Source organism: Podarcis liolepis (assembly GCF_965112155.1).
Source record: "Podarcis liolepis genome assembly, chromosome: 11".
Taxonomy (NCBI): domain Eukaryota; kingdom Metazoa; phylum Chordata; class Lepidosauria; order Squamata; family Lacertidae; genus Podarcis; species Podarcis liolepis.
The window spans coordinates 244,013-266,813 of NC_139565.1; the positions used below are offsets into that span (position 1 = coordinate 244,013).

The 22,801-nt window shown below is 42.8% G+C and overlaps 1 protein-coding gene across 10 annotated transcripts in view; it reads left to right on the plus strand.

Annotated features, from left to right (window-relative positions):
• LOC310688456 (zinc-regulated GTPase metalloprotein activator 1A-like) overlaps positions 1-20,699 on the plus strand; it is a 33,309-nt gene extending 12,610 nt beyond the window's left edge. For 3 of the 10 annotated variants that reach the window (XM_083465005.1, XM_083465006.1, XM_083465007.1), the window contains exons 8-16: positions 1,728-1,774; positions 2,791-2,877; positions 6,595-6,639; positions 10,388-10,444; positions 15,588-15,639; positions 17,590-17,658; positions 17,900-17,965; positions 19,207-19,336; positions 20,475-20,699. In XM_083465005.1, the coding sequence (XP_083321131.1) occupies positions 1,728-1,774; positions 2,791-2,877; positions 6,595-6,639; positions 10,388-10,444; positions 15,588-15,639; positions 17,590-17,658; positions 17,900-17,965; positions 19,207-19,336; positions 20,475-20,548 (627 nt within the window). In that variant the 3' untranslated portion in view covers positions 20,549-20,699. The remainder of the gene's footprint in view (positions 1-1,727; positions 1,775-2,790; positions 2,878-6,594; positions 6,640-10,387; positions 10,445-15,587; positions 15,640-17,589; positions 17,659-17,899; positions 17,966-19,206; positions 19,337-20,474) is intronic. The other 7 variants (XR_014516949.1, XR_014516950.1, XM_083465011.1 and 4 more) reach the window with 5 other exon arrangements.
• Positions 20,700-22,801: the final 2,102 nt, after the last annotated feature.

Genomic DNA, 22,801 nt, shown 5'->3' on the forward strand with positions numbered 1-22,801 from the left:
GGACAGTGTTCTCGAAGCCACAAACATGAGTCTGACCAAACTGCGGGAGGCAGTGGAAGACAGGAGGGCCTGGCGTGCTCTGGTCCAGGGGGTCATGAAGAGTCGGACACAACTAAACAACAACAACACCACCACCACATTCAGTAGCTTTGGAATTCAATGCATCATCTTGCATTCTTAAATCAATAAACAGATACAAAGCTTGACATGCTGTCAGTGTGATAGCAGCTTTTAAATTTTGTCAGTTATATGCCAAATAAATAACTTTTGCTTTGTGTAGAAACTTTGTGCCCTTGTCCAATTCCTCCGGTTTCAAAGCTTGACGTCCACCTTGGCTTGTGATTTAAAGAATTCTGAGGCAATACAACAATAACACTAGGATAATAGGCAGCAATTTAGAGGTGTCATGCTTCATGGATCTAGCCTAGTCCATGTAAAGCTGAGAAATTGTACCCTGTGGCTTGCAAGCCAAATTGAAATGGATGTGGTGATTGATATCATGGGCTGTCACTCTAATGGGATTGTCACCCAGCAATCTGAAATATTCATGTTTTAATCAAAAGGCAAATGATTGGACAACTTGCAGTGACAGGTCACAACTCTGAGGACCTAAAGCGATGCTATTAACACTCTTCTTTGCAAATCTACAAAGCCTGACAGTATTTCATGCAGAAGAATAAATGAATGTTGGAGTTACAGAGAAAAGGTCAAAAGCGAGGTCTTGTTCTTGTCATCCTGTTATTGCACAAACTCTTCAAACCACTTAGTCAGATAACAGATAGACATTGTGCAATGAAATCGTTTGCATTTAAAGTAGCAGCAACCTCTACTAGTTAAAAGAAGTTTGCTCTTTTTTCCCCATTCAGGGGCTGCTGAAAAAATTGCCTACATTAGAAAAATATTTATATTGAATTTCCTTATTGAAACATTGCTGTTTGTAAATAAGTTACTCCTTACCTAAAGTTAGTGAAAAGTAAATAAATTTATTCGGAGCTTGTAGATAGAACGCACTTGCTACAGTTTGGGTGCCCATGATGTACGTTAGTATAACTCTCACTGCTATGTAAAGCTTGAAGCATATGCATAAATCTAAAATTATTTCAATTATGGTCCTGGAACATGGATAATCATGTAGATGAATAAGTTAACTGTGCAGTCCTATACGTATTTACATGGGGGAAGCTCTCCCTGAACTTAATAGAAATTACTTTTAAACAGGCATGGACATAATGACGTAGTATGTACATTATAGAATCATAGAATTGTAGAGTTGAAAGGGACCCCAAGGGTCATCTAGTCCCAATACCCTACACTGTTGAATTAATAAATTTATTACTTCTGTGGACACACAAAGCCATGGATTTTGTCTTCTGTGCAAAAACAATCTGTAAACGTTTTGAAGTCAGAAGTATTGAGACAGATCCAAAAGTCTTTGAATTATGACAGCTGGACAACACGAGCCTCAAAGCATTTCACCTTGCATACTGTCTCTTAAGCTAGTTCACATCCTTTGAAGCACATGGTCCTTAAGACTTTGTATGTGTAAATTCATGGTTACAATTAACCCAAGCTTTCCTTCTAAATCAGTTATTTTTGTCTGAACAGAAGAGCTAAATGATGCCCTCAATAGTTGCGGCATAAAGTGCCTTCAGTATCTGTCAGCAATTCAGTTAATAATAAAATCAATTTTCCTATTGTAACTGTCTTTTTTTTAAATCTTTGTTTAGCATCTCTTAGAAGAAAAACCCAGTGGCCTTATCAATGAAGCAGCTAGGTATTACTACAACGACCATTTTCTATGTGTGTGAATCCTGAACTGTTTATTGGGAAGCATAGTATTGTAAGGCAGCCTTGACCAAGGACATTATTAATTTTGAGTTTTAGTTTCTAGACCTGACTCGCTTGTTCTAGCTGTTTTCATTTTGTGGATTTATCCTGTTGTACCAGTTTCTTTGTGGTAGTTTTATTTTGTTAAATTTCATTTCCAGTATTCATTTTTTCTGATATGTACTGCAATTTAATGTCAAGTTGCCAGCAGCATTTCACTATATCTTTTTTTAAAATGATGGATGCTAGCCATTTAGACAAATTGCTCTTAAGGACACGAATAAGAGAAAAACTGCATAGGACAGTGGCTAAAAGTGTGAACTGGGATATCCCTGATTCAAATCTCACTTTAGTCATGAACTCCATAAATACTTCTGACACCTTCTCTCAACTTCAGCCCACCCCCATCTACAGTCTACTGAGCTTGGTAAAGTTTACTTGGGCAATTTATGTGAAGGGTTTTGCAGCATCATAACACAACCCTAGTCTTGATATAACATATTGGCCCGAATATAAGCTGCACCCAAATATAAGCTGAAGCTTTAAAATTGGAGGGGGGAGGGGAGAAAAAAATACCCGAATATAAGCCGTTCCATTCCTGGCTGCTCCTGGCTGCATACTTGGGGGGGGGTGGAGCTGCGCTGCGTTGCCAGCGGCCTTTCCCCTTCCTGGTTCTCTCCCTTCCCTGCCTTGGGGGAGAGGATGTGGAACTATGCTGCTTCGCCACGCTCCTGGCCCTGTTTGCCCTGCACTCCAGGCTGCATGCCATAAGGTCGCGAATATAAGCCACACATTTAACTTTTTATGGTTGGAATTTGGGGGGAAAGTGCAGCTTATATTTAGGCCAATACGGTATAAATGGAATTTCTGTTAACAGTGGCAAAAAGATCAATCCTGTATTGATAGACAATGAAGAGTTCACTCCTGCACCTCCTATTCATGAGTTCACTCTTTCTTGTGTAGACAGATTGCATTAGCAGATCTTATAATCCTCAATAAAACTGATTTGGTTTCTCAAGAAGCACTGATGAAACTGAGAACAGCTGTCAGGTAAGCAAGAATAAATTATAGGTGCTGGTGAATTTTTCGTCGACTCCTACCTGTTTCCTATCTATGCCTGGTAGCAACTAGAATTGCAGATTGCATGATTACTATGACAGTATGGGTTAGGACTCAAGAGGAAAGTGTATTATTTCTTTCTTGAGAGCAGTCAGCTGTATTTACTTGCTGCAAGCTTGATGTTTTGCTTGCATCAAGCAGACTAAAGTGTTAGTGTAGTAGCTGGGTAATCCTTTCTTAATTCTGATGGGTTTTACATGGATCAGTGTCAGTCTTTCAAGGAGAAATGATCAGTACTCAAGTTATTCTGAAATACAGGCATTTGTGGCCTTATAAAAAGAGGGGCAGTGGCATGTTCCAACAGATTTGGACACAATTTAAGGAGTGTAAAATGTTGCGTGTAGTTGGGGGTGGAATAAAAAATGGTTTGTACCTATATTCTACATCCCTAACCAATAAATGAATCAAAAATAGGTATCCTTCAAAATTTGAATTTATCCAAATGTTTAGTACAACCAAAAAGTACCGTATTTTTCGCCCCATAAGACGCACCTTTTCCTCTCCAAAAATGAAGAGGAAATCGGGGTGCGTCTTATGGGGCGAATGCCTGCAAGCCTCGCGCGCCCGGCAGGAGGTCCCACCAGGTGCGCGAGGCTTGGGGCGGCAGCCTGTCGCCCGAAGCACGGGGAGCCCTCGGGAGGGCTCCCCCTGCTTCGGGCGAGTGTCTGCAAGCCTCGCACACCCGGCAGGAGGTCCCACCGGGTGCGCGAGGCTTGGGGCGGCAGCGGACTGCTTGCGCGCACCTAGAAGCTTGGAGCTCAGCATGCCCCAAGCTTCTAGGTGCGCGCAAGCAGTCCGCTGCCGCCCCAAGCCTCGCGCACCCGGTGGGACCTCCTGCCGGGTGCGCGAGGCTTGGGGCGGCAGCGGACTGCTAGCTTCTAGTTGCGCGCAAGCACTCCGCTGCCGCCCCAAGCCTCGCGCACCCGGTGGGACCTCCTGCCGGGTGCGCGAGGCTTGGGACGGCAGCGGACTGCTAGCTTCTAGTTGCGCGCAAGCAGTCCGCTGCCGCCCCAAGCCTCGCGCACCCGGTGGGACCTCCTGCCGGGTGCGCGAGGCTTGGGGCGGCAGCGGACTGCATGCACGCACATAGAAGCTTGGGGCGCGCTGAGCTCAGCACGCCCCAAGCTTCTAGGTGCGCGCAAGCAGTCCGCTGCCGCCCCAAGCCTCGCGCACCCGGTGGGACCTCCTGCCGGGTGCGCGAGGCTTGGGGCGGCAGCGGACTGCATGCGCGCACCTAGAAGCTTGGGGCGCGCTGAGCTCAGCATGCCCCAAGCTTCTAGGTGCGCGCAAGCAGTCCGCTGCCGCCCCAAGCCTCGCGCACCCGGTGGGACCTCCTGCCGGGTGCGCGAGGCTTGGGGCGACAGCGGACTGCATGCGCACACCTAGAAGCTTGGGGCGCGCTGAGCTCAGCATGCCCCAAGCTTCTAGGTGCGCGCAAGCAGTCCGCTGCCACCCCAAGCCTCGCGCACCCGGTGGGACCTCCTGCCGGGTGCGCGAGGCTTGGGGCGGCAGCGGACTGCTTGCCCGCACCTAGAAGCTTGGGGCGCGCTGAGCTCAGCATGCCCCAAGCTTCTAGGTGCGCGCAAGCAGTCCGCTGCCGCCCCAAGCCTCGCGCACCCGGTGGGACCTCCTGCCGGGTGCGCGAGGCTTGGGGCGGCAGCGGACTGCTAGCTTCTAGTTGCGCGCAAGCACTCCGCTGCCGCCCCAAGCCTCGCGCACCCGGTGGGACCTCCTGCCGGGTGCGCGAGGCTTAGGGCGGCAGCGGACTGCTAGCTTCTAGTTGCGCGCAAGCAGTCTGCTGCCGCCCCAAGCCTCGCGCACCCGGTGGGACCTCCTGCCGGGTGCGCGAGGCTTGGGGCGGCAGCGGACTGCATGCGCGCACCTAGAAGCTTGGGGCGCGCTGAGCTCAGCATGCCCCAAGCTTCTAGGTGCGCGCAAGCAGTCCGCTGCCGCCCCAAGCCTCGCGCACCCGGTGGGACCTCCTGCCAGGTGCGCGAGGCTTGGGGCGGCAGCGGACTGCTTGTGCGCACCTAGAAGCTTGGGGCGCGCTGAGCTCAGCACGCCCCAAGCTCCTGGTATAGCGCAGCGATCCGCTAGCCCTGGGAGAGCCCCGCGGCTCTCCCAGGGCTAGCGGACTGCTTGCCGGCACGCAGAAGCTTGGGGCGCGCTGACCTCAGCTTGCCCCAAGCTTCTGGATTAGCGCAGGGGTCGGCTAGCCCTGGGAGAGGCGCCCGGCTCTCCCACGCTAGCGGAGACCTTGCCGGCACACAGAAGCTTGGGGCGCGCTGAGCTCCGCACGCCCCAAGCTCCTGGTGTAGCGCAGCGCACCTGGGGGGGAAATAAATTTTTTTCCTTTATTTCCCCCCCCAAAATCTAGGTGCGTCTTATGGGCCGGTGCGTCTTATGGGGCGAAAAATACGGTATGCACAAAATGCATAAGTATGCATGTCAGGGTTGCTTGAAGATCCTAGCTCACAGAGGATCACGCTAGCCAGCGATCATTAAGTAAAAGTCTTTATTGAATTACAGTTTCCATTCTCACGCTGCTGCGCGCAACTCTACGTCTAGTAGCTAGATCGGCGAAGCTCCGTCTGAGTCTCCGCCCCGTGTGCACCAACTTAATATCCTAGCCTTGCTCCACCTTTTCCGCCTGACTGTCCTCCTCTGGGTCCCTCTACCCCCCGGGGTTTCTTCCTTCCGGGATTCTTCTGACGCTGACCCGGACCCTCCTGCCTCCTTGCGCCGGGCTTTAGGACCTGGCTCCCTTTCGGGGCTGCTTACTGCGCCGCCTTCCTCTGCATTTGAACTTGGCGCGCGCGCCCAACCTTCCACTTTCCTCTTAACCGTTTCTTCGCTCCCCGATGGAGGTGTGGCCACTCCTGACTCATGCCCTCCCTCCTGTGGTGAGCTGCCAGCGCTTGCCCCCTGGCTCCCTTCCTCTTCCCTGCTCTCTGGCGGTGACGCTGGTCCCGATTTCCAACTGCTCCCCCCTGAGTCCCCTCTGGCTCTATCTTCCTGGGGTGCCCCCCTAGACTCCCCCCTTGCCCTGGCCACTGGTGCTCCCTTCTGTGAATCCTCTGATTCACTGGAAAGACTAGGAGATCTCGGGTCGTCGTCATCACTCATCTTTTCTTCTGCCTCCTCCCCTTCGCTCTCTGTTTCCTCCCTTGCCCGTGCCTCTGCTCCTAAACCCCTGACAATGCACAACATACAAAACCACATTATATTAGGGAACATTACTTGCAGAAATGTCTCTGTGCAGAAGAATGCATACAAATTTTCATGCATACGTTTTTGGGGGCGGGGAATGTAACAGGAGTGAACTGAACTTACGGTTGGAAAAATGAGAAATGGATTGAAAACTAAATTGACAGATGTGTCCATGCTTACCCACAGTGCACCATGATTCTGAAGTTTGACACCATTAGGCCGAAAACCCCTCTACCCCCAGTTTTTCCTTGACTTGCCCCAGATCCTCACAAACTGTGCATGGAGTTTGCAGGGTTTTGTTAGTGTCTTTACTTCTTGAGAACTTACGCTCCTAGCATTGAAGAGTATCAGATAATAGGTAAAGATATATATGGCTGGGTACAAATGTTCTTGTCACAATCTAAATTTATGTTTCTTCTCTTTTTTCAATGATGTTAGGTCAATAAATGGAGTTGTCAAAATTTTAGAAACAAAGAGATCCAGGTAATGATAATGTAAATCAGAAATAGTTATTGCCACTTTTCCTTCCTCTTGTGATTGCTACATATTGATCTGAAATGTATATTTGATCAAGAAAGGCAACATATGGCCCATAGGCAGTACCCAGTTGGTTTTGGTTTGGTTTTCTTCTCTGACTATTCCTGTTGCCTGGAAGCTGGAGACTGTGTGGAAGACAAGAAGATTATTTTGTCTGTTCCGCTTTACTAAGGACCATAGCAAGGCTGGTGTAGCCTTCCAAGAGCTTTTTGTAGGCTACCCCACATTACACTATTCAAAGTAAAGGCTTGCCTACTCAGATGTTCTGTTCCAACAGTGTCCAACTGGGTCATTTGTAAATACCGTAATCTCCATATTAATTTGAATTAAGTCCTATCTGCAAATTAGGAGTTGGTATCAGAAATTAAAAAGTCTTACTCTAAAAGCCCCTTGGTTAGCTAGCAGCTCAGAGTTCCATAGGGAATTCATAAATCATGATCTCAAGCCCTCCATTATAAGTATGCTTAAAGAATTACATCAAAGGAAAGTAGATACATTGAAAGAAATATGAAAAAATAATATTTTCCCCTCCCCCCAATAATTTAAGTGGCTGTTATGTAGCTGTTTCTCAGTGAAAGTCTTTGTAGCCTTGCTACTTTGGATTGAAAATGTCGTCCCCACCCAAAAAGGGGCAGAGGAAAACTAATGAGGAAACCTATTGAAAGTTTACATAAACTTCCTTGTTATAATCCAATGACTGAATATTTGCTGATTTTTTGCTATAATGTCAGATTTTAAAACCTAACACTGGTAGGGAAAGGAATAAAAAGCATGTAGTCCAGTAAATATAAGGTTAAAGTTTCAAATAAATCATTTTTTTGAGAGAAGAACATTCAGACCAACATAATCAGCATCCTAAATGTTGTAAAGAGTAGCTCAATGCAAAACAGGCTGAAAATTAGCAGTCACTAGATACTGTCATATATATTTTTATACAGCCTTAAATAGTTTGTATTTTGTAAATTAGTTTTTCAAACATTCAGTAGGGTAATTTGTGTCTCATTATTATCAGTTCAACAGTCATGGGGGGAGTAAGCTTCTAAAGCTAGAAATGCTTCTAAAGCTAGTAAATTTTCTTCATTGTATCATATTAACTATCCTATTCATTCCAGGAAGTATTTTCCTAAGCACCATAAGCAAGCATAATGGACTTTATAGCAGTGCAGGCCTCTTCCTTGTATGAATTGAACAGTATAAAGTGGAGCGAGATAATATATTTTATATATTTTCTGAGGTAGGCAATTGTGTGGGCATCAAAGGTCATGTGTGACAATCCTATATTTTACCTGACAGCAACACCAAAATACAGTGCAACAAACATTTTTGCTGGTGTATATACATGAGTTCACAAGCTAGATATATATATAGCAAGGTAATCAGCTGAATACTGCATTTCAAGACATTTAATCCTGTTAACAGAACCATTGATATAACTTATTAGGAATTCTGCCTTCAATCTGCTCCATTCTGGAGGCTTTGCCCTGTGCTAAACAGTTGCTCTATGAAGATTCTTCTCTGTAGTGACGGCCATGTTAATTTATATGGATTACCGTCCTTGCAATTCTTTTGTTCAGGTAGGAAGGAGGAAAGTGTTAAAATAGCTTCAAAAACTTTTTAAAATTCTATTAAAGGGGACTCGAAATATAAAGTACTATAGCTCACCTTTTTTAATGCATAGTTATTCTGTGGGTATATTACCTTGCCAATATTTTACATTTTCTGTTGATCAGAGCTATTCTTCCCACAGGACACTGTATAAACAGTATTGTTAATATGGCCAATGTATATGACACTTTTCAAAAGAGTTCAGCTTCCAGAACCAGCAGTAGAAGTTGGTAGGAGGTGCTGAGCAATTCTTAAGATCTGATAATTTCATTGTGTGTCCAAAGCAGAATATTTTCTAAGAGTGATATGTAGTTGCTTGTTGAATATATTTTTTAAAAACTGAGACAGAAATATGATTTTTTGTTGTATATTTTAAAACTAAATAACAAACTTAAAGATTTTTTTTCTAGTTCTTAAACTATATTTAAACTGCTTCGTAGGAACAAGCCAGGTTAAAATCAAAGTTTAAGATCCTGACTTGTTGTCAACCCAGCATTAAAACTGCAGTTCCCCAGGTTTTGATGTGACAGGGTACTGTGGCTAGTTTAAAACTAAAAACTTCTTTTTTACAAAAGCTCAAAAGAGGAGGAGCGGGAGCATGCAAGTCCAAGGCTCACAGCGGCTCATTTCCTGAACTCATACAGTCCAGGAAACTGTATTTTCCTACCACAGGTGCCAACTTGAATAAAATATTGAGGGAGCCCAGGTAAGCCCTGCCCTGTATAATCAGTTACAAGTTGTGGTGCGCACACACCATTTGAATGGCAATGCCCATTAACTGGGGGGCTGGCCCCCTCAAATATTTTAGGGTGGGCTCTGAAGGGACCTTGGCCCCTAGGAGATGGTGCCTGTGTTTCCTCCTATGTCTGAACTGAGCCTTAGGAACTCAAAATATCCTTACTACTTGTAACCGTGATATGCTTTTTTCAGCCCCTACATTCCATTCATGCTTCCTTTCTTCTATTGAATACAGATTTTGGAGCACTGCAGAGAGCAGATAGTTCAAACACAGCTGGCCATAAATGAAAGAGAATACCGTATTTTTTGTTCTATAGGACGCACTTTTTCCCCTTCAAAAATGAAGGGGAAATGTGTGTGCGTCCTATGGAGCGAAGACGCCATAGCCCCGCGACCCTCTCCCGGCTGGAGAGGTGGCGCACGGCTATGGCAGGAGCCTCTTTAGCCGCGCGCCACCTCTCCAGCTGGGAGAGCGCGTGCGGGGCTAAAGAAGCCATAGCCCTGCGACCCTCTCCCAGCTGGAGAGGTGACACGCGGCTATTGCAGCAGCCTCTTTAGCCGCACACCACCTCTCCAGCTGGGAGAGCGCGTGCGGGGCTAAAGAAGCCATAGCCCTGCGACCCTGTCCCAGCTGGAGAGGTGATGCGCGACTATGGCAGCAGCCTCTCCACTGCGCGCCTTTCCGCTGCTCCCCGACCTGCTCTTTGGGGCTGGTGGTGGGCTTCCCCCCGCCAGCCCCAAAGAGCAGGTCGAAAGGAACCTGAAGCCTGGAGAGTGAGAGGGGTCGGTGCGCACCAACCCCTCTCGCTCTCCAGGCTTCCAAGGTAGCCGACTGAACGCACCTTAAACGGCACCTTGTTTTAGAGGGGGAAAACAAGAGGGGGGAAATTCTCCCCCTCTCTGCGCAGCGCCTCCTGCCGCTTCGCTGAAGGGGCGCTGGGCAGAGAGGGGGAGAATTTTTTTTTTCGTGTTCTCCCCCCTCTAAAACAAGGTGCGTCCTATTGTCCGGTGCGTCCTATGGTGCGAAAAATACGGTATTTGCTTATGCTGTTTTCTCTTAGAAAAAGGTCTTGCTTTAAATTAAAAAGAAGTGGTCACTCCATAGGACTCCTTTCTCTGTTTTGCAGTTGTCTTTTTAATATGACAGCCTCTCCCCACTAGATCCCAGGCATTTATTGAGAGTCCCTTGACCATCAATAGAAGCTTTTCAGGGGCTGCAGGGGGGGGGGGGGAGAAGGAAAGTGGAAAAGCCTTTTTATAAAAGAGGCCTTCTGCTCATCCATAGGCTGCATGCAACCCATAAAACACTTCAGTAGGGGAAAAGTAAATTTATTTGTTTTTTTTTTCTTAGAGTTGACATCTCTGATGTCTTAGATCTTCATGCTTTTGATAGTTTGTCAGGAAAAAGGTAAGATTTTATTTTACACTGTTACTTGATCAGCAGATTGCTAGCTTTTACATAAGAATTATGTATAGTTATGATTTAGAATTCAACTTGTAGCACAGTCTCAGGTACACACCCAGGTTCAGAACTGCCATAATTAGTCAGTTATATCCAACTAATTGAACCTAAATTAGTCATGTCTAGTAACTCCAGTGAGTCGACTCTGAGTACAGCTAGCATTAGATACAACCCATGGTCTTTAGGTATTATTATTATTAATTGAATTTATATACCACTCTATACCCAGAGGTACCCAAGTTAGAGAAGGAGTGAGCTGAAAATGTAGTTAATTACTTAATACTGTACTGTAAACAGAAATTCACCAAAGATTAGTCAACTGCAAATATTACATTAAAATCAGTTCAGTTCAGTTCCAGCCAAAGGCCATTATTAACAATAGTATTAATAAAAGAATACAGAAAATACATCCATAATACAAACAAAACAAAACAAAACTTTACCAAGTTCCTGACCATTAAAACACAGTTTCCCTTGTACATCTCAGACAGCATCAATTCTAATATTATTTTGCCTTTAAAAAATCCAATTTCCCAACATCTTTTTTGGATGCTTTCTAGTCAGTTATGGTATATTAAAGGGACCCCTGACGATTAGGTCCAGTCGTGACCGACTCTGGGGTTGCGGCACTGGGGTTGGGAGGAAAAAATCCTTAAATAAGAGACACGGGGGAATGATTAATGGACTTCAATGTCTGTACACTAATGCGCAAAGCATGGGAAATAAACAAGATGAGCTTGAGCTCTTGGTACAGCAAACTAAATATGACATAATAGGCATCACTGAAACCTGGTGGGATAAGTCCCACGATTGGAATGTAATAATGGAGGGATACAATCTATTTCAGAGAAACAGACCAGACAAGAAAGGAGGAGGAGTGGCGTTATATGGCAGGGATGTGTATACCTGTGAAGAGATCCAAGATTTAGAACCTCAAAGCCAAAGTGAGAGCATTTGGGTCAAAATTAAGGGAGAGAAGAATAACAGAGACCTCATTGTGGGAGTTTACTATAGATCCCCAAGCCAAACAGAGGACATAGATGATGCCTTCCTGGAACAGATGGCCAAGCATGCAAAAGGAAGGGAGATAGTAGTAATGGGGGACTTCAATTACCCGGATATTTGTTGGATGTCAAACTCAGCCAAGAGCATAAGGTCAGATTCCTCACTGGCCTTGCAGACAACTTCATTGTCCAGAAAGTGGGAGAAGCAACAAGAGGAACAGCCATTTTAGATTTGGTCCTAACCAATGTTGATGACCTGGTTAGGGGGGTAGAAGTGGAAGGATCATTAGGCACGAGTGATCATGCTCTTCTGAAGTTTACTATACAGCGGAAAGGAGCAGCCAAGCATACTAGGACTCAATTTCTTGACTTTAAGAAAGCCGACTTCATAAAACTTAGGGAAGTGCTGGGTGAGATCCCATGGACAGTAATACTAAAAGGAAAGGGAGTTCATGATGGCTGGGAGTTTGTTAAGCGGGAGATAGTAAAAGCACAACTTCAGGCAATACCAATGAGACGGAAACATGGAAGGTGCCTAAAGAAGCCAGGGTGGCTATCTAAAGAACTTTTAACTGAGTTAAGATTAAAAAAGGATGTGTACAAAAAATGGAAAAGGGGGGAAACCACCAAAGAGGAATTCAAACAAATAGCCAGCACATGTAGACACAAAGTCAGAAAAGCTAAAGCACAGAATGAACTCAGGCTTGCTAGAGAGGTTAAAAGCAACAAAAAAGGCTTTTATGGGTATGTTCGTAGCAAAAGGAAGAACAAAGAAACAGTGGGGTCACTCAGAGGAGAAGATGGTGAAATGCAAACAGGGGACACAGAAAGGGCTGAACTCCTCAATGCCTTCTTTGCCTCAGTCTTCTCCGATAAAGAAAACAATGCCCGACCTGAAGAATTTGGAGCAAATGATTCAGCAGAGGAAACACAGCCCAGAATAACTAAGATAGTACAAGAATACTTGGCTAGTTTAGATGTATTCAAGTCTCCAGGGCCAGATGAACTGCATCCAAGAGTATTAAAAGTACTGGCAGATGTGATCTCAGAACCACTGGCAGTCATCTTTGAGAATTCCTGGAGAACAGGCGAAGTCCCGGCAGACTGGAGGAGGGCAAATGTCCCTATTTTCAAAAAGGGGAAAAGAGGGGACCCAAATAATTATCGCCCAGTCAGTCTGACATCAATACCAGGGAAGATTCTGGAGCAGATCGTTAAGCAAACAGTCTGTGAGCACCTAGAAAGGAATGCTGTGATCACCAATAGTCAGCATGGATTTCTGAAAAATAAGTCATGTCAGACTAACCTGATCTCGTTTTTTGACAGAATTACAAGCCTGGTAGATGAAGGGAACGCAGTGGATGTAGCCTACCTTGATTTCAGCAAGGCATTCTCCTTCTTTGGCAGTCTTTAAGCAGAGGCTTGACAACTATATGTCAGGAGTGATCTGATGGTGTTTCCTGCTTGGCAGGGGGTTGGACTCGATGGCCCTTGTGGTCTATACCAACTCTATGATTCTATGATCTTGCTTTATTGGCCAAGGGAGCTGGTGTACAGCTTCCGGGTCATGTGGCCAGCATGACTAAGCCGCTTCTGGCGATCCAGAGCAGCGCACGGAAACACCGTTTACCTTCCCGCTGGAGTGGTACCTATTTATCTACTTGCACTTTGATGTGCTTTCGAACTGCTAGGTTGGCAGGAGCAGGGACCGAGCAATGGGAGCTCACTCCATCATGGGGATTCGAACCACCGACCTTCTGATCAGCAAGTCCTAGGCTCTGTGGTTTAACCCACAGTGCCACCCGCGTCCCATATGGTATATTAGAGGAGAGCATTTGCTTTTCTATAATTACCACTAGGCCTGGGCTTATCCTGATCGTTTGTTAATGGATAATCCCTTTGATTTCTGGAAAATGGATTGCTGGCAGGGTAGGAGTTTTGAGCCTCTAACCTGGGCATATTTCCCCCCAATACCTGCATTCAAGTCAATATAATGAATCTTCCCTTCTTGCTTACTGGAGCATATCTGAGTATTATTAGGATAGATGACAAAGGCAGAAATCTTGTAGCTTGAGAACTTCTGCTCCTTTCTCTCAAACTGCCTTTTCCAGACTTCCCTATCTCTAGAAAGGAGGATGGATATCTAATGTCATTGTGGTGAGGTTATTTGGAGCACCTTTTAATTCAAATAACAGCTCTCTCAGCAAACATGAATTAGAAATCCGAACTTACCCATGCATCAGGATCCTGAAAGTTTAGTTTGATACTGGCTCTTCTGGTCACAATTAGACAGGTATTTACAATGTAAACCATTTCTGAAATCCAGGAAAGGCCCTATAATGGCTTGAATTCCTGCTTGCAGTTCAGATCCTGTTTTCACTATTCTGCTGGGTTTCTTCATTGGCCATTCATGAATGATCACCTCTAGAACATCTGGGGACCTCTTTGCAAAACAAGACTTTCCCCCTCATTCACTACCTTTCCAAGTACATTTATTAATCCACAATTCACTTCCTTTTGCTCCTGGCTGCACTGTAGAGTAGTGGAGTACCTACCTAAAGCCTTCAGGGTTTCATCGAAAGATACCAGATTGGGACTTGAACAAATTAGATTAGGTGACCGGCCAAGATCATTTTTTTGGAAGGCAGCAAGTGGGTCATTATCACACTTATCCATTTGGATCTGAAGAAGTTAAGTTGAGAGTGGAAAACAACTCCATGTCTAGAACATTCATATTGGTGTAAAATCAGGTTTCTGTGTTCAAGTTCCAGTCTTGATAGAGGTAATTTTGTTTGGTTACTGAATCTGATAAGCACATCCCCATCTTGATGTACCTTCAAAACATCACTAACTTCAGTTTCTTTGCTGGTAGGCCTTATCTGCAGGACTAGTCAGAATTCCTGTCTCCACTAACCCAAGTAGGGCTAGACGATATCTGGTTTTCAACATAGTGATATATCACCAGCTAAACATCGCAATATACCAATATATCATATCTAAAATAAGGATGGTTTTCCCCACATTATGATTTTTGCTGGCGCTTTCACTTGCGATTTGCTGCCCCCTGCAGGAGGCAGGAGAGAGCTGAGCCGGCAGAGTTAATGGGCTGCAGGAATCGAGAGAAACATTGGCTGGCTTCATGGTTTTTCCCACATTGTGATTTTTGCTTAGCACACACATATATACCATGATTCACAATATATTGCCAGGTCAAAAATTATGAAATCAGTATCATGATAGGGACTTCAAACCAGTTTTGAATGATATATTGCCCAGACCTACGAACCAGTGTACTAATTATAGCATTCAAATCCCAAACTTCCTTTTCCAATGCATCAATTCTGCTAAAGATTCCTTCTGCTGTTTGTTTAGACAGGATTGCATAAAAGTTCCCACAGTGAGGGAGTTTCAGGCTCTGTTGTGGTCGATTCTATTATGCCAAGATTGAGATTATGTCTAGTTTTTGTTATGGAGGAAGCTGAGGTTGCCTGGGAGCATATATATCTGCTCCTAACAAGTATGTATCAAGTGACCAGTGAGCTAAGCTTTCATTAGAGGAATTAACCTTAACTGCTGAGCCAACAGACTTTTCAACTATTCAAGATTAAAACAAAACCATGGAGCTCAAAGACAAGCAGTCTTATTTGTCACCATCTTCACCTGTAAGCCATTAGGACTAGGGGGTGGAGGTGTGAATTCCATTTAATTATTGAGGTCACAGGCTCAAATTAGTCAGATGCACAATCACTTTAACATGCAGTAGCCTGAAAAGCAAAGGTGGAAATTGCATTTAACCTTCAGCTGGGGATAAGCTGCTGTATTCCCTGCAATGAAAGATTGACCTGGGTGGAAGAATCTATGTCACTACAGCAGAGTTTCCATTGCTGCAGGATAATGGAACATCTGTACACAGGCAAAATGTTTGTCTTTGGTGGTATCTTGACTCTACACTTGCCAATTTACCTCTGACTGCTCATCATAATATCTTGCAAATGCTTTTTAAATGAATTTTATATTCACAATATTAGATACTTTGTATTTATTTCTGCTTAACATAATGCTGACAGTGCTCTACTTATTTTAAGTTTGCAGCAGAAGCTGCAGCTTGAGGAAGTACCTAAACCACACCTTGATAAGGTAATTATTTTATCTTATATCCATCTATCAGCTCTACATTAAGCATGATTTGCTAGGCAAGTGTTTGTAACTATTTACACATTATTTATGTATCTATTTCATTTATAAAATGTACATAACAATGCATTTGTATCTTTTCTTTTTCACCCCTCATAACTTGATCAGTCATCTTGTGGTACAGGGAAACGTGCTAAAGTCAGTCTAATGAATGGTAAAAAGGGAGGAAGCACATAAGAGCTTGAAAACTTAGTAGTTCTGTGCACATGTACAGGTATATTTTTACAGCATATTGCTTATTTTTAACCTGCAACATTTAAAAGACATTACTGCTAATGTATTTACAATTTTTTGTGGTTTTTTCAGTCTTAAGGCTGGATACATAGAAGATTGCAGCCCTCTGTGTGTATCAAGCTCTCCTGCGGATTGAGTGACCTTCTTTGCCTTAGAACCAAATGGGATTTTTTACATTAGGAGAGTTGAAAGGAAATAATAATAATAATAATAATAATAATAATAATAATAATAATAATGGTAAAGGGTAAAGGGACCCCTAACCATTAAGTCCAGTCGTGACCGACTCTGTGGTTGCGGCGCTCATCTCACTTTATTGGCCAAGGGAGCCGGCGTACAGCTTCCGGGTCATGTGGCCAGCATGACTAAGCCGCTTCTGGCGAACGGAAACACCGGTTACCTTCCTGCCGGAGCGGTACCTATTTATCTACTTGCACTTTGAGGTGCTTTCAAACTGTTAGGTTGGCAGGAGCAGGTGGCCAGCATGACTAAGCCGCTTCTGGCGAACCAGAGCAGCACACGGAAACACCGTTTACCTTCCTGCCGGAGTGGTACCTATTTATCTACTTGCACTTTGAGGTGCTTTCGAACTGCTAGGTTGGCAGGAGCAGGGACCGAGCAACGGGAGCTCACCCCGTCGCAGGGATTCGAACCGCTGACCTTCTGATCGGGAAGTCCTAGCCTCTGTGGTTTAACCCACAGTGCCACCCACGTCCCCAATAATAATACAATAACAATAAAAATTTATATATCCCGCCCATCTGGCTGGGTTTCCCCAGCCACTCTGTGCAGCTCCCAACAGAATTAAAAGCACAATAAAATATTAAAAGCTACCCTGAACAGGGCTGCCTTCAGATGGCTTCTTAAAGTAAGGTAGTTCTTTATTTCCTTGACATCTGATGGGGGGGCATTCCACAGGGTGGGCACCACTACCGAGAAGGTCCTCTGCCTCCTTCCCTGTAACTTGGCTTCTCGCAGTGAGACAACTGCCAGAAGGCCCTTGGCACTGGACCGCAGTGTCCGGGCTGGATGATGGGGGTAGAGACACTTCATCAGGTATACCATTTATTTCAAAGGCACAATTTTATGTGGACCAAATGGAAACTAATTTATGAAAAATCTCCAATTTTAATAAGGCTGTATAATAATATATTGTACTAGCAAATAAGTGATCAGAATTGGATTCACAACAAACATCATCATGGCATGTGGATTTGCATTAGTACTGCAATGTTGCTCAATGTTGCCATACTGAAGTAAACACCATTGCTTGGTGCTGTATTGCATAAAGCTGTCGTGTGGTTCAGAAATGTGTGAAACGCCACTTGAAATATTTTTCAGATAACTACCTCAGTATAAACTACAAATTCAATATATGATAGGAAAGTATTGGCAGGGGATTTCAGCTGATACAAAGCACTAAGAGGATGGGGCATGTACTGATACTAACTATGCTTATGTTTAGTTACGAACTTTCAGACTTAAAGCATTCCAGGGTATTACAAAAGCACACATGCACACACGTCCTATATATTTTATGGCTTTATTTCATATTGTTTTTGTACACTGCCATGAATATGTATTAAAACTTTTTAATTAAGGTGCATTTTGCCCTTATTAAAGAGCTGATCACAGCAAGTTTTACATTTCTATTTTCAGAGTATTGTTACATTCACATTTGAAGTGCTAGGAAGCACAACTGAAGAAGAGCTAAATGTGTTTGTTCAAGTAAGTGCTATATACTTTGCTTTTGAAGCATAATCACTTGGTGAATTTCTCTGTCATGGATGCTTTAGTTGAGATTCTTGCATTGCAGGCGGTTGGACTAGATGACTCGGAGGTCCCTTCCAACTCTACAAGTCTATGACTGTTATTCATCCACTAGGCAGAGAACAGAAAAGGGAACATGCACACTCCTGTGTATCGCATTATGAATGCCTCATTATTAAAAGCCCCTTTCTGTTTATAGGATCTTCTGTGGGAGAAGAATGTAAAAGACAAGAGAGGTAACCCCATGGAAGTAATAAGACTCAAGGTTCAGTATTCAGTCCTACCAAACTTGTTTTCAGAAGTATTGTTTATTTTGTTTTTTGTTGTTGTTGTTGTTGTGTGTTTTTTTGCTTGGGCACAAAAAGTGAATACATGCACAGCAAACATAAGCATAAATTACCGTAGTGTGTGTCAATTCAGATGTATCTGTTGAATCAGTAGTATTTGAATACTGAGATTTAGGTTTGTTCTGTTGGAGCCATCAGCATGGCACTTTCCTGCAGCTATTGGGTAACATCTGAATCTGTAAACCTTCTGGGAGAAATCTGTGATATATCACTCCTCCCTATACAGTGGTACCTCGGGTTAAGTACTTAATTTGTTCCCGAGGTCCGTTCTTAACCTGAAACTGTTCTTAACCTGAAGCACCACTTTAGCTAATGGGGCCTCCTGCTGCTGCTGCTGCGCCGCCAGAGCACGATTTCTGTTCTCATCCTGAAGCAAAGTTCTTAACCTGAAGCACTATTTCTGGGTTAGCGGAGTCTGTAACCTGAAGCATATGTAACCTGAAGCATATGTAACCCGAGGTACCACTGTATAAGCATTACCTCTAATCTAGGACAGTGGTGGTGTGGGAAGAAACCATGTTGTGGGCTCCTCCAAGGCAGCCCAGGACTTCTACTAGTACCCAGTGTTGTAGAAGAGGGGCATGCCATGATCACTGAGCAGGCCTTCTTAACCTATAGCTCAGTAGGTAGAGCATGAGGCTCTTAATCCCAGGGTTGTGGGTTTGAGCCTCATTTTGGGCAAAAGATTCCTGCACTACAGAGGGTTGGGCTAGATAACCCTCGTGGTCCCTTCCAGTTCTATAATTCTATGATTCTATACTGTTGTCCAATAGAAGATTTGTGCGTACTTGTTACCTCCTCCCATGCCCCAGTTTCCAAGGTCTGCTAAATCCACCATTCTTAATGTGAGGACAACATTTCCCCAGTTATATTGGAATTTTTAAAAAACCCAAAGTACAACAATAATGTTATATCATATTAGATCATATAATTTTATATAATCAAATAGTTCTAGAATTATATTTTCACTTTCATCAGAAATACTTTCTGTATTTACTGTAATGAGCTTAGCCTTTTCTCAATCTTTCAAAGTAATTAGAATGAACACCAGGCAATGTTATTTTTGTGTGTGTGTTGGTTACATAATATTACCACACCTCAAATTAAATCTATAGATACTTTCCTTTTCCAGTAACTTATTTATATTCTTTCTAACCAGGGACTTGTGTCTATCAAAAACAAACCTCATCAGGTGATAGTCCAAGGTGTTCATGAGCTGTACGATCTAGAAGAAACCACTGTAAGATGGAAGGAGGAGGCTGAACGAACAAATAGATTGGTTGTAATAGGTAAGAGCAGTATATACATTTCATAGGCCTATTGTACAAAATCACTGAAGAAAGCCAAATGATTATACAAAAACATAATGATAATTCATAAAATTGTTCTTGATACAGTACTGTGCAAGATCTACTAAAAAACTGAGATAATGTCAAGTTTCTATCAAGCTATTATGGGCTTTTCGGTAGTGCTGTTTGTTTCTTCTTGGCATGTCTATTTTTCTCTCTGTGGCCCAAGCTACAGAAGAGTGTTTTAAAATGTGGGGTGTCTTCCAATGACATATAAAGCAGGCTGTGGGGAAGAGCTATTTAAAGGAGCAAAAAGAACACATGAACAGGGAATGACAAGTTCTCTACCTATTCGTAGTTTGCACACCGTTCTTTCCTTCAGTGTGGTTCTAAAACTAGAAATAAGCTTTAGTAGAAAAATGTACCTAGAGGGAAGTGAATAATGTGTTGGCGGGGATCATGGTTTAGCACTCCTCAGCTTATAAGTTATCTGGACAGTTTTTTATCTAAAGACTTGGATCTGTCGAAATCCACAAGTAAGTTTTTATCATGGACCTCAATCAGTAGCAATTGGTTCACAGCAGAGTAGCTTCACTGATTTTTTAGGCAGACTTCTTCCTTTTGAAGTATGGTAACTCTGGATGCCAGGGTTTCTCTCACCTGGGTGGAGGCAGTGCAAACAAGCTTGGGGTGAACATCTATCTTGCCCTGTCAGAGTGTTGAAGAAATACAACCTGTGCCGTTGATGATTGTGCCTGAGTCTGTAGCTGAGGCAGATCCAAGGAACACACTGGACAGAAAAATAACAAAGCATCATGCCGTAGCTACTTTTGCACCATTTGCTGTTCGTTTAACTACCTGCTTTCCTTCCCCCAATAGCTGCTCAACTACAAGCAGGGAGATTAGGTAACAAAATGAACTTTCCCAATATGAATGAAGGGTTAGGAAATATGAGAGGTTTCATCCCCCTATTTTATGTGTTCAGCTATGTATCCCTATATCTGTCGTTTGAGTGGAACTTGGCTGTACTAAGTGTACTAAGTGCTTTCTTTCTTTCAATAGTGTAGATTATTGCTTATTTAATAATGCAAAATCTTGATTAAAAATGTTTTTCTTTTTTGTGTTGTCCTCTTTATAGGTAGAAACTTGGATAGAGATATCCTTAAAGATGCCTTTATAGCTACTGTGACTAAGAGAGGAGGAAATGGTTAATGTCATCTTCTGAAGAAAGTACCTTTCAACAATTCATTTCTATAATGAATGAGCCAGAGTCCTGGAGCTGTTCTCAGCTTTTGCACTGCTGTTAAAATTTGATTCTTCTACAGTTTAGCAGATTTTATTTTATTAAATTTCATTAAATTAATTTCGTAAACTGGTTCTTCACAGACATTGGAATGTATACTTAAATAATGGAGTACAGTCGAACCTTGGTTGTTGCACTTAATCCACTCCGGGAGTCTGTTTGACTCCTGAAACGGTTCAGAAACCTGCACTCAATCGAAAGCTGCGTTGGACATTTGGCTTCTGAAAAATGTTTGCAAACCGCAACACTCATTTATGGGTTTGCGGCATTCGGGAACCAAAACATCCAAGTACCAAGGCGTTTGAGAACCCAGGTACGTCTGTAGTTATTGTTTGAAAGAATGGGCTTGCGTGCATGCACAACCTAATTCACTTTAGCTTCCCCAAGTTACCAGGGTCTAGTGTTGCTTTATTATATTGACTTGAAGAGTGACTGAAAAAAAAGATTGTCATGGCTATTGATATAATGGTAAAACAGAAGGTAAGTTATCAGTTGTCACAATCAAATGCCATCAGATCACAAAGCTAGAAGGAAATGGAGATGATGTGGTCTTCTTGTCTTCTTGCACAGTAGAACCCTATTATTATTATTATTATTATTATTATTATTATTATTATTATTATTATTATCATTATTATTATTTCTTTTTTAAAAAAATATTTTTTATTGAATTTTACAAATAAAATTTCCATCAAAGCATATCATTCACCATTACATATAGGATTCTCTTAATCCTTGACTTCCCACCACCCCTCTCTGATTTCCATTACCCTCCCCTTTTCCATACAGCTTATCCAATTTTATCTAAATTGTTATTAATATTGTCATATTTTCCTTGTGTGTTTTTATGTTACAAGTATTAATCTAATCCTACCAAAGTTTTTAATTGTTTGCAATGCTCTTTTAAATACATTATAAATTTCTACCATCCTTTCTTAAACGTCTTCTCCTCCTGGTTTCTGAGTCTCCCAGTTAGCATTGCCATTTCGGCATAGTCCATCATTTTCATCTACCATTCTTCTTGTTTTGGAACTTTGTCTTCCTTCCATTTCTGGGCCAGTAGTACTCTCGTTGCTGTCTTTGCAATACATGAAAAGTCTTTTCTGCTCCCTTGGAATTTCTGTACCTGAAATGCCTAACAAGAAAGCCTCTGGTTTTTAACAAATTTTATTTTAAACATCTTTTTCAACTCGTCATATATCATTTCCCAGAATGTTTTTGTTACCTTGCATGTCCACCACATATGGTAGAACGTGCTTTCTTTTTCTTTGCATTTCCAACAAATATTGGAAGCAGTTCTGTACATCTTTGCTAACTTCACTGGTGTTAAATACCATCTATACCTCATTTTCATATAGTTTTCTTTTAGCAAACAGCAAGCTGTAAATTTTAGGTCTTCCTTCCATAATTTCCCCCACGCCTCTAATTTAATGTTGTGCCCTCTATCTTGTGCCCATTTTTATCATTACTGATTTGATGTCTTCATCTTTTGTATGCCATTCTAGCAACAATTTATACATTTTAAGATAATTTTTCATCATTTTCCAATCATTTTTTCAAACCTTGAGAATTCTGTACTAAATCCTCTTTTCTTATCTACTTTGAACACATCATTTATTTGGTGATATTGTAACCAATCTGTGACTAACTGTCTTATATCTTCCATGCTTTTTAATCCAGTTGTTGCTCTTTCTCAATAAGCAAATCTCTAAGTTGCCCATTCTACTTTTGCATTCACCTTTTTAAGGGATATCGCTTCTATTGGTGAAAGCCACCATGGGGTGTTCCGTTCCAACAGGTTTTTATACTTTTCCCATACATTAAATATTGCATTTCTTATTACATGATGTAAAAAACCTTTATGTGCTTTGGTCTTCTCATACCATAAATATGCATGCCATCCAAATCTGTTATGACCTTCCGGGTCTAAAATATCTGAATTTTTCAATGTTATCCCTTTAGCCAGCAGAGACAGGACGCCTCATAGTACAATTTTAGATCTGGCAGAGCAAAGCCTCCTCTCTCCTCATCTGTTAGTAATTCATATTTAATTCTTGGTTTCTTCCTCTGCCAGATAAATTTGGTTATATCTTTTTGCCATTGTCATTCCCAGATTTCCATATCCCTCTTTATCTCTTTCCAAATTGTTATGCAGTTATCTT